This window comes from Colobus angolensis, unplaced genomic scaffold, assembly GCF_000951035.1.
Source record: "Colobus angolensis palliatus isolate OR3802 unplaced genomic scaffold, Cang.pa_1.0 Scaffold64, whole genome shotgun sequence".
In the NCBI taxonomy this organism is placed as follows: Eukaryota; Metazoa; Chordata; class Mammalia; order Primates; family Cercopithecidae; genus Colobus; species Colobus angolensis.
Genome location: NW_012120043.1, coordinates 256173 through 266780, shown reverse-complemented (window position 1 = coordinate 266780; position 10608 = coordinate 256173). Strand labels below are relative to the sequence as shown.

The 10608-nt window shown below is 64.0% G+C and overlaps 1 protein-coding gene across 2 annotated transcripts; it reads right to left on the bottom strand.

Annotated features, from left to right (window-relative positions):
- Nucleotides 1-2021: 2021 nt before the first annotated feature.
- CDC34 (cell division cycle 34) lies at nt 2022-10608 on the bottom strand. 2 transcript variants are annotated; one of them, XM_011963969.1, is made up of 5 exons: nt 10422-10608; nt 7121-7207; nt 6917-7014; nt 5956-6090; nt 2022-2773 (listed from the first exon to the last, which is right to left on the bottom strand). In XM_011963969.1, the coding sequence occupies exons 1-5, from the start codon at nt 10596-10598 to the stop codon at nt 2560-2562; spliced, it is 711 nt and encodes a 236-aa protein (XP_011819359.1). In that variant the 5' UTR covers nt 10599-10608; the 3' UTR covers nt 2022-2559. The 2 variants fall into 2 exon arrangements, with proteins under 2 accessions (XP_011819359.1, XP_011819360.1); XM_011963970.1 differs by having other exon boundaries at nt 2027-2234; nt 5993-6090.

The following is a 10608-nucleotide window of genomic DNA, read 5'->3' as shown; positions in this document are numbered from 1 at the left end:
CAGCTACTCGGGAGGCTGAGGCAGGAGAATCACTTGAACCCAGGAGGCGGAGCTTGCAGTGAGCTGAGATTGCGCCACTGCACTCCAGCCTGGGTAACACAGTGAGACTCCTTCTCAAAACAGGCCAGGCAGAGGGGCTCACGCCTGTAATCACAGCACTGTGGGAGGCCGAGGTGGGCAGATCACGAAGTCAGGAGATTGAGACCATTCTGGCCAACATGATGAAACCGCATCTCTACTAGTAATACAAAAAACAAATTAGCCACGCGTGGTGGTGGCGCCTGTAGTCCCAGCTACTCGAGAGGCTGAGGCAGGAGAACGGCGTGAACCCGGGAGGCGGAGGTAGCAGTGAGCTGAGATCGCGTCACTGCACTCCAGCCTGGGCTCCAGCCTGGACGACAAAACGAGTCTCCAAAACAGCCTCCAAAGTCTCCAAAACAAAACAAAGCAGCTATGGATGATCCTGAGACTTGGGTGTGGCTGTGCCAATAAAACTTTATTCACAATAGGGGTGGACGCCAGGTTTGGTCCTGAGGGCTGGGGTTTGCTGAGACCCCAGGGCCTTTCGTCCTTCAGGCTGGCCTGAGAACACCAGGGGGCCAGTGGTGCACTCAGGTGACGCTGCCCCAGGGCCCTTCACATGGTACAACGGGCAGCAGCGCAGCTCAGCCTGGAGCCGGGTGGGGAGAGGAGAGGACGGCACACTCCCTGGTACCCCTGCCCGGCCACAGGTTCCATCCCTGGGACCCACGGCCCGGCCACAGGTCACATCCCTGCGATCCACGGCCCGGCCACAGGTCACATCCCTGCGATCCACGGCCCGGCCACAGGTCACATCCGTGGCTGCCATCGGCCCTGAATCTTTCTCTGCCACCGTGGCGGCCGGACGTGTCGGCACCTGCTGAGTGCTTGGAGGTGACACACCTGGGCTCCCGTGCAGGGGTCCAGGACCTGGCTGAGCTCACTGCCAAACCACACAGCAGTGCCCAGTGGATGAAGTAAACAGAGAGGCTTACAAGGGGAGCAGTGGGGGCGGCAGGCGCCGGTACCATCGAGCCAGACTCCCCTCAAACCTGCCTCAGATGGGCCGGGCCCTGGCCTGGATGGCCGCCAGCCCTCTGGGTGTTAGAAAAGCCAGAAACGAAGATGGCTGGGTGAGGTCTATTGAGGATCCAACGCCACACGTAGACCCTTGGGCTGAAGGAGCACCCGGGAGAGGTGTCCCATCTGCCAAGGCGCGGTCAGGGCCTGCCTCAGAGGCGGCGGGCAACGCACCCCACAGACCCCACAGGGTCTCACGGGCCAGCCCTGGTGCCCTTCCGCACCCCACACCCACCTGGCAGGGGCAACCCAGGCTCTGACCAACGCGGCCCCACGTTCCTTCCGAACTCGGTGGGAAAGCTCATTCTCACGGCCGCTCAGCCCTGAACCAGCCCCTGCACGGCTGTGGGCGGCCAGAAGCAAGGCCAGGAGCTTCTGCAGAGCTGAACACAGCCGGGTTCCGGGAAGGCGGCGCACCCTGGGACAGCAGGGACGCTCCACGCTTTCCTCCACGACACGGAATAAAATGATGCTGCGGACTTCCTAACACCAGGATGTGAGTGAGGTGCCTGCCCTGTGTGCCCAGGGCCACGGCTCCCCCCACTGAGGGTCTGCCTGGATGGAGCCGGCGCCGATCGGGGGCATCTGTGGCCCTGGGGTGAAGCTTCACTAGACGCCTGCTCAGGCCCCGCAGGTCTGCTCTGCAGAGGCAGCTCCTGTCCCACTAGATGCGCCTGGTCGCAGGGAGGAACTCGGGGGGCTTTCTGGCCGCCCCTGTCCCACAGGCTGGGGGACGCTGCCCAGGCCTGTTTGACCCAAGTCACGGAAGTGTTCAGACCGCGGGACCTGGCTGCTCCCCGTGCCTCCCAGGACAGGCCTCTGAGATCCACGCCTGGCAAAGCCAGGGTCTCAGTGGGACTGGCCGTGTGCAGTCACTCACGGACCTGGAGGCTGCCTCTCCCACCCAAGCAGAGCTTCTCTGGCCTCTCATAAAGTAGTTTTATTTAGATTTCAAACAAACCAAAGCAGAGAGAAGAGTCGGCCACGGTGAATCCGTCCACTGGTGCTGGGACGCGGCTCCAGGCCCCGGAGCTGACAGGCGGGCCCGGGCCCCTCGGACCCACACCTGGGTCTCCCAGGCTGGCAGTGGCAGGCACGGCCCCCCGCCCACGTTCCCAGCAGCGCCCCCGTGGCTCCTCCAGGGTACGGCCAGTCCGGAAGCCAGGGGGCCCCAGCAGAAGTCGGGGCTCAGCTCCCCTCCCGAGAGCAGAGGTGCGCAGGGCTCTCCCACCCTGGCCGTCCACTGAGCCCCAAGTGACGCGAGCGGCCGTGGGGCAGCCCCTCTTCTCTGAAGCACATGAAAACCCAGAACAAATACGGGAAAGGAGAAAAAGAGCCCAGAACGAAACAACCAGAGGAGACGGGGACCAGCACAAAACCTCCGTGAGGTAGTCTGTCGTCGAAGGAGCCACGGGTCCGGCCCTAGTGAGGTAAACTCTGCGCGTTTATTCTGCGGGGTCAGGACTCCTCCGTGCCCGAGTCGTCCTCGTCGTCCCCGAAGCAGCTGTCAGCCTCCTCGCCCCCCTCGCCGTCCTCGTAGTAGTCGTCGTAGAAGAGGTCCGAGCCCTCATCGGGCGCAGGCGCCTTGGTCTTCACGCAGTACTCGGCCAGCGTGGTGGGCACCTTCACGCCGTCACGCTCTGCGTCCACCTTGGTCCCCAGGACCTGCTTCCTGGGGGGACAGGGCGGGTGAGGGCGCCACCTCCGTGCCTGGACCCGGCCCCTGCTCTGTCCCCTCCCCTCCCCCGGGTCCGACGCTCATCCTAGCGCTCAGGTTTCTCTTAAAATGGCTGCGGTTGGCCAGGCGCGGTGGCTCATGCCTGTAATCCCAGCACTTTGGGAGGCCGAGACGGGTGGATCACGAGGTCAGGAGATCGAGACCATCTTGGCTAACACGGTGAAACCCCGTCTCTACTAAAAATACAAAAAAACTAGCCGGGCGAGGTGGCGGCGCCTGTAGTCCCAGCTACTCGGGAGGCTGAGGCAGGAGCATGGCGGGAACCCGGGAGGCGGAGCTTGCAGTGAGCTGAGATCCGGCCACTGCACTCCAGCCTGAAAAAAAAAAAAAAACGGCTGGGCGCGGTGGCTCACACCTGTAGTCCCAGCTACTCGGGAGGCTGAGGCAGGAGCATGGCGGGAACCCGGGAGGCGGAGCTTGCAGTGAGCTGAGATCCGGCCACTGCACTCCAGCCTGGGTGATAGAGCGAGACTCCGTCTCCAAAAAAAAAAAAAAAAAACGGCTGCGGCGACCCCTTACGAAACAGCCCTGTGCGTGAGGAGGTCCAGAGGGGAGAAATGACACCGGAGGGGCTAGGGACGGGCAGGAGGTGCAGGGGGGAGGCTGGACGGGCACAGCACAGTCACACCCACCCGCCCCACCCCGAAGCACACCCCACAGGCATCCAGCAGAGCTAGGAGAAAATAACAATGCCGGGCAACAGGGAGCGTCCGGGCAGCCCCACTCGGGGCACAAGGCTTTCTGAGTGCAGGAGCAAAGGAAGTAGCTGGGAGGGCCACGGACAGGAGGCAGGACCATCCCTGGAGCCAGGAACCAGCACAGGTGAGACGGGAAATGCAGAAAGGGCCCGAGCCTCTTCGTGGCCTTGCCAGGATTCTAACCCCAGGGGGCCTGGCCATCCCGGGCCCTGGCAGGAAGGGAGGCTACGTTAGCTCAGACTTTCTGGAGGGCACCGTGTACACCAGGCCCTACGAGGGGCCTGCCCCCAGCTCCGCCTCCAGGACACACGTCAAGAACGTCCCCCCAGGACTGGCAGCAAAGGGGCTTCCGGGGGCGTCCAGGGCTGGCACAGCAGGGCCGGGCTGCACGCTGACCCCATTTGACAGACAACAGGAACAAGGCTGCAGCCTCAGGACTCCAACCCGGCCCTCGAGCCCCTGTCACGGATCAGGCACGGCTCTGGGCCTGGCTGCTACTGGGGTGTGCGGGTCCGGAGCGGACAGACACCCCCAAGCCCAGCCCACAAGCCCAGCGCTTCCTGTGGGGATGCACAAGGCACGAAGGGCAGACGTCTGGCCTCTGGGACGTCCCTGGGCGATGGGACCTGGCAGATTCCATGCTTTGCTTCCCGGGCTCTCTGACGGGCTGGGCGGGTGATGGGTGCCCTGAGGATGGCACTGCACGGGTGGTGGCCGTGGGGAGATGCAGGGGAGGGCCAGGGTGTGACCTGACCTGTGCCGTGGAGATGCAGCCGGTACACCGCCAGCATAACCCTGAGCTGGGGGAGCGTCTGGCGGTGCTATTCACCAAGGACCATCCCTGACCCGGCCGGGCTCCATGGCAGCCCGCCTGGTACAGCTCAGTGGGACTCGGGCTGCCACAAGGCCCACACACACACAGATTTAAAACAGGCAGAAAGCAGTGAGCACGGCAGTCCACATGGGCACGTGAGTTGGCCCGCAGGGAGTTTTGAGGGATAAAAATAGTGTGGCTTTTATTTCTGTGCTGGGATCTCAGGGGGAGGCGCCTCAGGGAGGTGGCCGGGAAGAACTGGGCCAAGGAGCCAGCCACATGGGCCAGGTGAGATGGCCAGGCCAGGGCCGCTGAGGACATCTGCACTGAGGGACGGCCAGGGCCAGCTCCCCTGTGACCTCCAGGGGCCAGCAGGTGCTTGCAGGGCACTTCCCAGGAGGCCGCACGGGACCCGCCCACCATGGCTACTCAGAGCCCACCCCCCAGCACCAGGACGCTGCCCCGGGACGACCTCACGACACCAGCTGCCAGCGAGTGCAGGACGGAAGGTGCCCTGGATGCTCGTGGGTCCTGGGGTGAGGAAGACAAGTGGATTATGTGTGCAATATTTTAAAGGTCGTTTTAAAGATTCTGCTTATACAAAATAAAAACAAAAACAGGTGAGGCCTCTGTGAGGAAATCTGTGCAATTTCACTCTGAGAAAAACAAGCAAACAAGAAAGGCCTCTACGTAACAGGAGGAGCAAGAACCGTTAAGTGTCAACCCATCAAGAAAGCCTCGCCTACATATGCAGACACGCCCGTTTCACGTTCACGCGAGCACAGGCACCCCAGAGAAGAGGCTGTGGGGGTCAGCTCTGGGGCACGAGGGCAACGGGAGGAGAGGGAGGGCCGTGGGTCACCACACACAGCCACGCAGGTGAAGCGGACGGCAGGTACAGAAGGCGCCAGGAGGCAGCTGCACAGCCGTCCCCAGAGCTCGCCAGGCCAAGAGCCTGCAGGGATGTACGCCCGACACAAGTAAGGCCAAGATCCCTGACTGAGTCACTGGGCACACACAGCACAACCCCATTTCCTCATTAAAACATGGACATATGTTAAACTGAAAAGTCTGGAAAAATCTATGAAAACATTGACCACTAGGCTTGGGGCAGGGGCTCACGCCTGTCATCCCAGCATCTTGGGAGGCTGAGGCGGGGAAATCACCTGAGGTCAGGAGTTTGAGACCAGCCTGGCTAAGATGGTGAAATCCCACGTCTACTAAAAATTACAAAAATTTGCCGGGCGTGGTGGTGTGCACCTGTAATCTCAGCTACTCCGGAGAACAAAGCAGGAGAATTGCTTGAACCCGGGAAGTGGAGGCTGCAGTGAGCCGAGATTGCGCCACTGCACTCCAGCCGGGGCAACCGAGTAAAACTCTGTCTCAAAAAAAAAAAGAGGAAAAGGGGCAAGAGGCTGGGCTTGAACCTGGCTGGACCCTCCGCCACTAGGCCCGGCCTCCATCTGTGACTGGCACCCTGTAAACGGGCACCAGGAAGCTCTGCCACCCTCACCAGGACGGTGGGGCTGGGCGGCCGTGGGATCAGGGCCGGGGTGCAGGCCGGATCTCAGTCTCCCCTCCCGTGACACCCCACCCGCACTCACCGGATGATGTCTGTGTACTCCCGATCCTTCCCCTTGCTCTCTTTCCACTTCCTGTACATCACGGAGGCGTCCACGTTGGCGGGCGAGAAGGTATTGGGCTCGTTGAGGAGGGAGATGACACTCAGGAGGATGGTCCTGCGGGGAGAGTGGGTTGGAGTGGGGCGGCCCGGGGCACCCCAGCCTTCCGGCTCTTCTCCGGCCCTCAGGGTCACAGGGAAACCTGGACCCACCCAGCAGGTGACTTTCACCCGGCCTCACGGCCTCTGCTTGTGTCCCAGGCCCCCAGAACAGCAGGGGCTGGACCTACATCAGCCTCTTCCCTCCCATGCCAAGACCAGGGAGGGCAGAAAGGTGCAGACCCCTCTGTCAGACCTGGGGCTGCTCTCACGCCCACATGTCCTGCCTGGGCTGCACTCCAGAACACACGGGCAACACGGGCCAGTGCCTGTAGCTGGGACGACGCCCGGGTGGCACAGGTCGCACGTGGTGACCAACCCAGAGACAGCTGGGGAAGGAGAAGACCCCAGCACTGAAGTGGGTGGGACGTATCTAAGTGGTTCCAGAGAGTGGGGCTGGCCTGGGGCCTTGGTGGGAGTCCGCACAGACACCACAGTGCTGCAGGCCCCATGAAAGCACCCACCGTGCAGGTACAGGGAGGCCCAGGATCACCAGCTGGCAGGTCCCAAACCAGGCCTCGGCGCCATGGCCCGTGGGGGAGCCCAGCCTACCTCATGTTCTGGGTGGACATGGGGGTGGGGCCAGCCTGATGGTCTGGGTGGACACAGGAGGGAGCCCAGCCTACCTGATGGTCTGGGTGGACACGGAGGGTGGGGCCGGCCTAGCTGACGTTCTGGGTGGACACGGAGGGTGGGGCCGGCCTACCTGACGTTCTGGGTGGACACAGGAGGGAGCCCGGCCTACCTGACGTTCTGGGTGGACACGGAGGGTGGGGCCGGCCTACCTGACGTTCTGGGTGGGGTTCCACCTCTCTGAGGGCAGCTCCCCACTCTGGGGGTCGTCCACTGGTGGATGGAGGATGGAGATGCACACGTCCCCCGTCTGCACAAGTAAAGGACAGGTCAGAACAGGTCAGAGGTCAGCACTGGCTCCCAGAGCCGCGGGTCCCGGACCATGAGTACGTGAGGCCCGTGGGGGCCGCGCTCACCTCGTAGATGTTAGGGTGCCACATCTTGGTGAGGAACCGAAAGGCCGGTGGAGAGTACGGGTAGTCGATGGGGAACTTGAGGCGCGCCTGCAGGGGCAGAAGGCGGGTGGCTCAGCCCGGCCCAGCCCCAGGCCCTGCCCCGGCTCACAGGGTGCCTGAGACCATCCCACTCCCAGTGCTGGTGTGCTGGGGGTAAGGCTCGGGCCGTGTGCCTGAGAGTGTGTGTGAGGGACGCCCTATCCCAGCCAAGGCAGGGACTCTCATGGGCCTGGGGTCAAGTCCCCAGCAGGCTGCCTCAAGCCTTTTCCGAGTCACCTGAGCTGATTCCAGCTCCTACGCCGTCCAGGTGGCCGCGACCCAGCCCAGCACAGCCGCTGGGGAACGTAGGCACTGGCTGCCCGAGTGGCTCCAGGCCTATGGCAGCCCAGGTCAGGCACATGGGACCCGGGCCAGGGGCACCCAGCAGCCGACAGAACGGACTGGCAGGGGCTCCAGGCTACCCTCGGATGGAGCTGAGGCCCAGGACCAGGCTGCCCCTCCAGGGCCTTGGCAGCCAGGATGTGGGGAGGGTTTGCACAGACGACTGCTCACTCAGCAAACACTGACACCTGCCGGGGCCCGGGCCACGGGAGGGGATGAGTCAGCATGGCCGTCTGTCCTCAGGTGTCCGGTCTTGGGGGATCAGGCAGGCAGACCCACAGGTCACAGAAGCCTGGCAGGACTTCCCTGTCAGCATCGCCCCGTGGCCACCCAGGCCCTGGGGGTCCAGGCCTGCTGGCAAGGACGGCCACAGAGGAAGGACTGCAGCCACGTGCCGGGTGACAGAGCTGTCTGGCCTGCGGCCTGGGGCGTGATGCCACCCACGGCCCTCCTGGGCCCCAGCAGGTAAACAAGGAAGCCTCACTGTTTCCTTGCTGGGCCCCAGTGCCAGGCACGGGGGTGTCTGGGTCAGGGGTCCTGGTGGCACTCAGCATTCCAAGAGGCTGAGGGCAGCACCCCCAAAGAGCAACTGTCGGCGAGGTCCCTCCTGGACAGGGAGGGCTCTCAGGGGGTCCTGGGGGGTGCCCTCTGTTTGACAGGGAACTCACTGGGGCCCCATGAGGTAAGGGACTTGGCCGCAGCGACACAGCAAGGCTGGAACTTCAGGCTCAGAACTGCCCAGCAGTTCCCCAAGACTTCGGGCCCCCCAAGCCTGGTGCTGGGTTTCCAGGCGGCCTCACCTGCACCGAACCCCGCCAAGTCCCAACGAGCCTCTTATTTTCAGCACCTCCAAAAACATCTTTTACCCAGAGCAAACCCAGGCTCGGAGAAGGAAAGCCCCCCCCCCGCCAAAAGCACACGGCAAGTCCGCTGGGGAGGGCTCTCTCTGCTGGCCCCTGCCCCAGGGCTCACTCTGCTGGCCCCTGCCCCAGGGCTCTCTCTGCTGGCCCCTGCCCCAGGGCTCACTCTGGCTCCTGAAGGAACAGCGGCTGCAGGCAGTGGCTGGGCAGCAGGGGTGGCCCTGGGCACTCAGCAGCTCCTGTATTTCCACGCTCCCCCAACGCCCTCCCAGGCACATGGGGAAGGGAGAGCCCTGGTGGGTGGTAGCACCCCCCCGTGTCTCAACGCTGGCTTCTGAGGACTGACCCTGCGGCAGATGTCTAGAGGCCCCCTCCCCAGGAAATCCGGAAAACCGGATTATCCCCTAATGCTGGTCCAGGAGGCTCTGCCCACAATCCCTGGCAACCGGTCTGGTGGGCAGCAGCCAGAAACTCGCATCCCTTCCTTCTAGAACAGCAGCCGCCTCACAGGCCTGGCCTCGAGGTGGGGCCGCCCCTGCTCATAGCCAGCTGCTCCCCCAAGCAGACAAAAGGGGCTGGGGGAGGGGGCTGCTAAAACCAGTTGGCAACCTCAAGGCCCAAACTCTGTTCCCTGTGTGGGGATGCAGGATTCCAGATGCAGAACCCAGGGACGTCCCACCCTCTGCTGTAACCCAGAACCTCAGCTCACGAATAGCCCCCAGCACACCAGGCTGCTGCCCTCACAGTCGCTGAGTGAGCGCGGTTCAGACATTAATTAGCCCGGAGAGCAGACGCGCACAGTCTGAGAGGCATGGGTTCCTCGGCCCCATGCCCGCAGCTGGCCGGGGCAGAGCAGGCCCGGCTGTGCCCAGGCTCTTGGCAGGCAGTGACGGCGGGAGGGGGGATTCCTGGACAGGGTGCGTGTTCCCCACCTCTCACACAGGGCCCCTCACTTTGTCCCTCTGGCCCCAAGGACGAGGTCCTTGAACTCCACAAGGAGTCAAAGGTCACGTGTGGATCGTGAGATCAAGCAAACTGGCCAGGCTTTGGCCCGAGTCCTTTCCACACTGGACAGAAACAGTCTCCCTGCTCCCAACAGCAACAAAAACATCAAGAAACTGCTTGGAATTAAACCGCCAGAGGGCAGAAGGAATGGCCCAGAACTCGGGGTTTGGGTCACAGAAAGCCACCTGTTTAGTGGAATCTGAGAAAGGCCAAGGCCAGCTGGGATGAACCAGCCCGGAGCTTCTGAGGTCGGGGTCCGGGACGCGGGCCGGAGCCGGGGGCCCGGGGAGAGCTGCAGGGAGCAGGTGGGAGGGACGCCCCTGCCTCAGCCTTCCCGAGGGCGCAGGTTACATAAATCCGGGGATGGAGCCCAGGGCGCCTGGCCGGCTGCTATCGGCAAGGGTGGCCGCTTTCCAGGCAGGTCCCGGCTGCCAAGGCTCATCCGGGCCTTTGTTGGAGCCTGAGCGAGTGGCCGCGCCAGCCACCCCCAGGCTGGCCTCGCTCCCCCGCTCACAGGCCCAGCTCCCCAACAATAGCAGCTGCGGGGTCTGGGGGGGCCTCTTTGTCTCCTCCGGGGAGGGCGGGGAGGGCAGCTGAAAGGCCGGGGCGGCCTGGGCTCCGCTCCCTCTTTCTCGCAGGGGCGGAGGGGGAGGCAGCCGGGGTCGAGCCCCCCCCAGGGAGGAGGTGGGCAAGAGCCCCACGCGCAGATGATACCGGGAGGGCCCCGGGCCACCCCTCTGGGGGCCACGAGACTACCCGGGGACCGGACGGCGCCTTCAAGGGAACTGAGGATTTTCGGGGACCGCAGCAGAGGCTGAAGGTCCCCGAGACCGTCCGAGGAGGGGGCCGGGCCCACCTGGGTGGGGGGACCTGGACACAGAAGGGAAGCGAGCCCAAACCAGGAGGCTGCGCGGCCCGCCCGGGAACAGCGCTAGGACCGCGGGGCAAGGAGCTGGTTCCTGGCGCCCGAGGTCGCTCGTGGGCTCAGGGACCCGGGCGGGGGTCGCCGCGCTCACCTTGAAGTAGCCGCCCTCGTAGTAGGTGTTGGGGGGCCCGAAGATGGCCACCTCCCAGTTGTACAGGTCGCCCTCGTCCACCAGGGTCACGCGGAAGCCCTCGACCGGCTCTTCCTGCAGCCCCTTGAGCTCCAGCAGCAGCGCCTTCTGCGAGCTGGGCACTAGCGGCCGGGCCATGGCGGCGGCG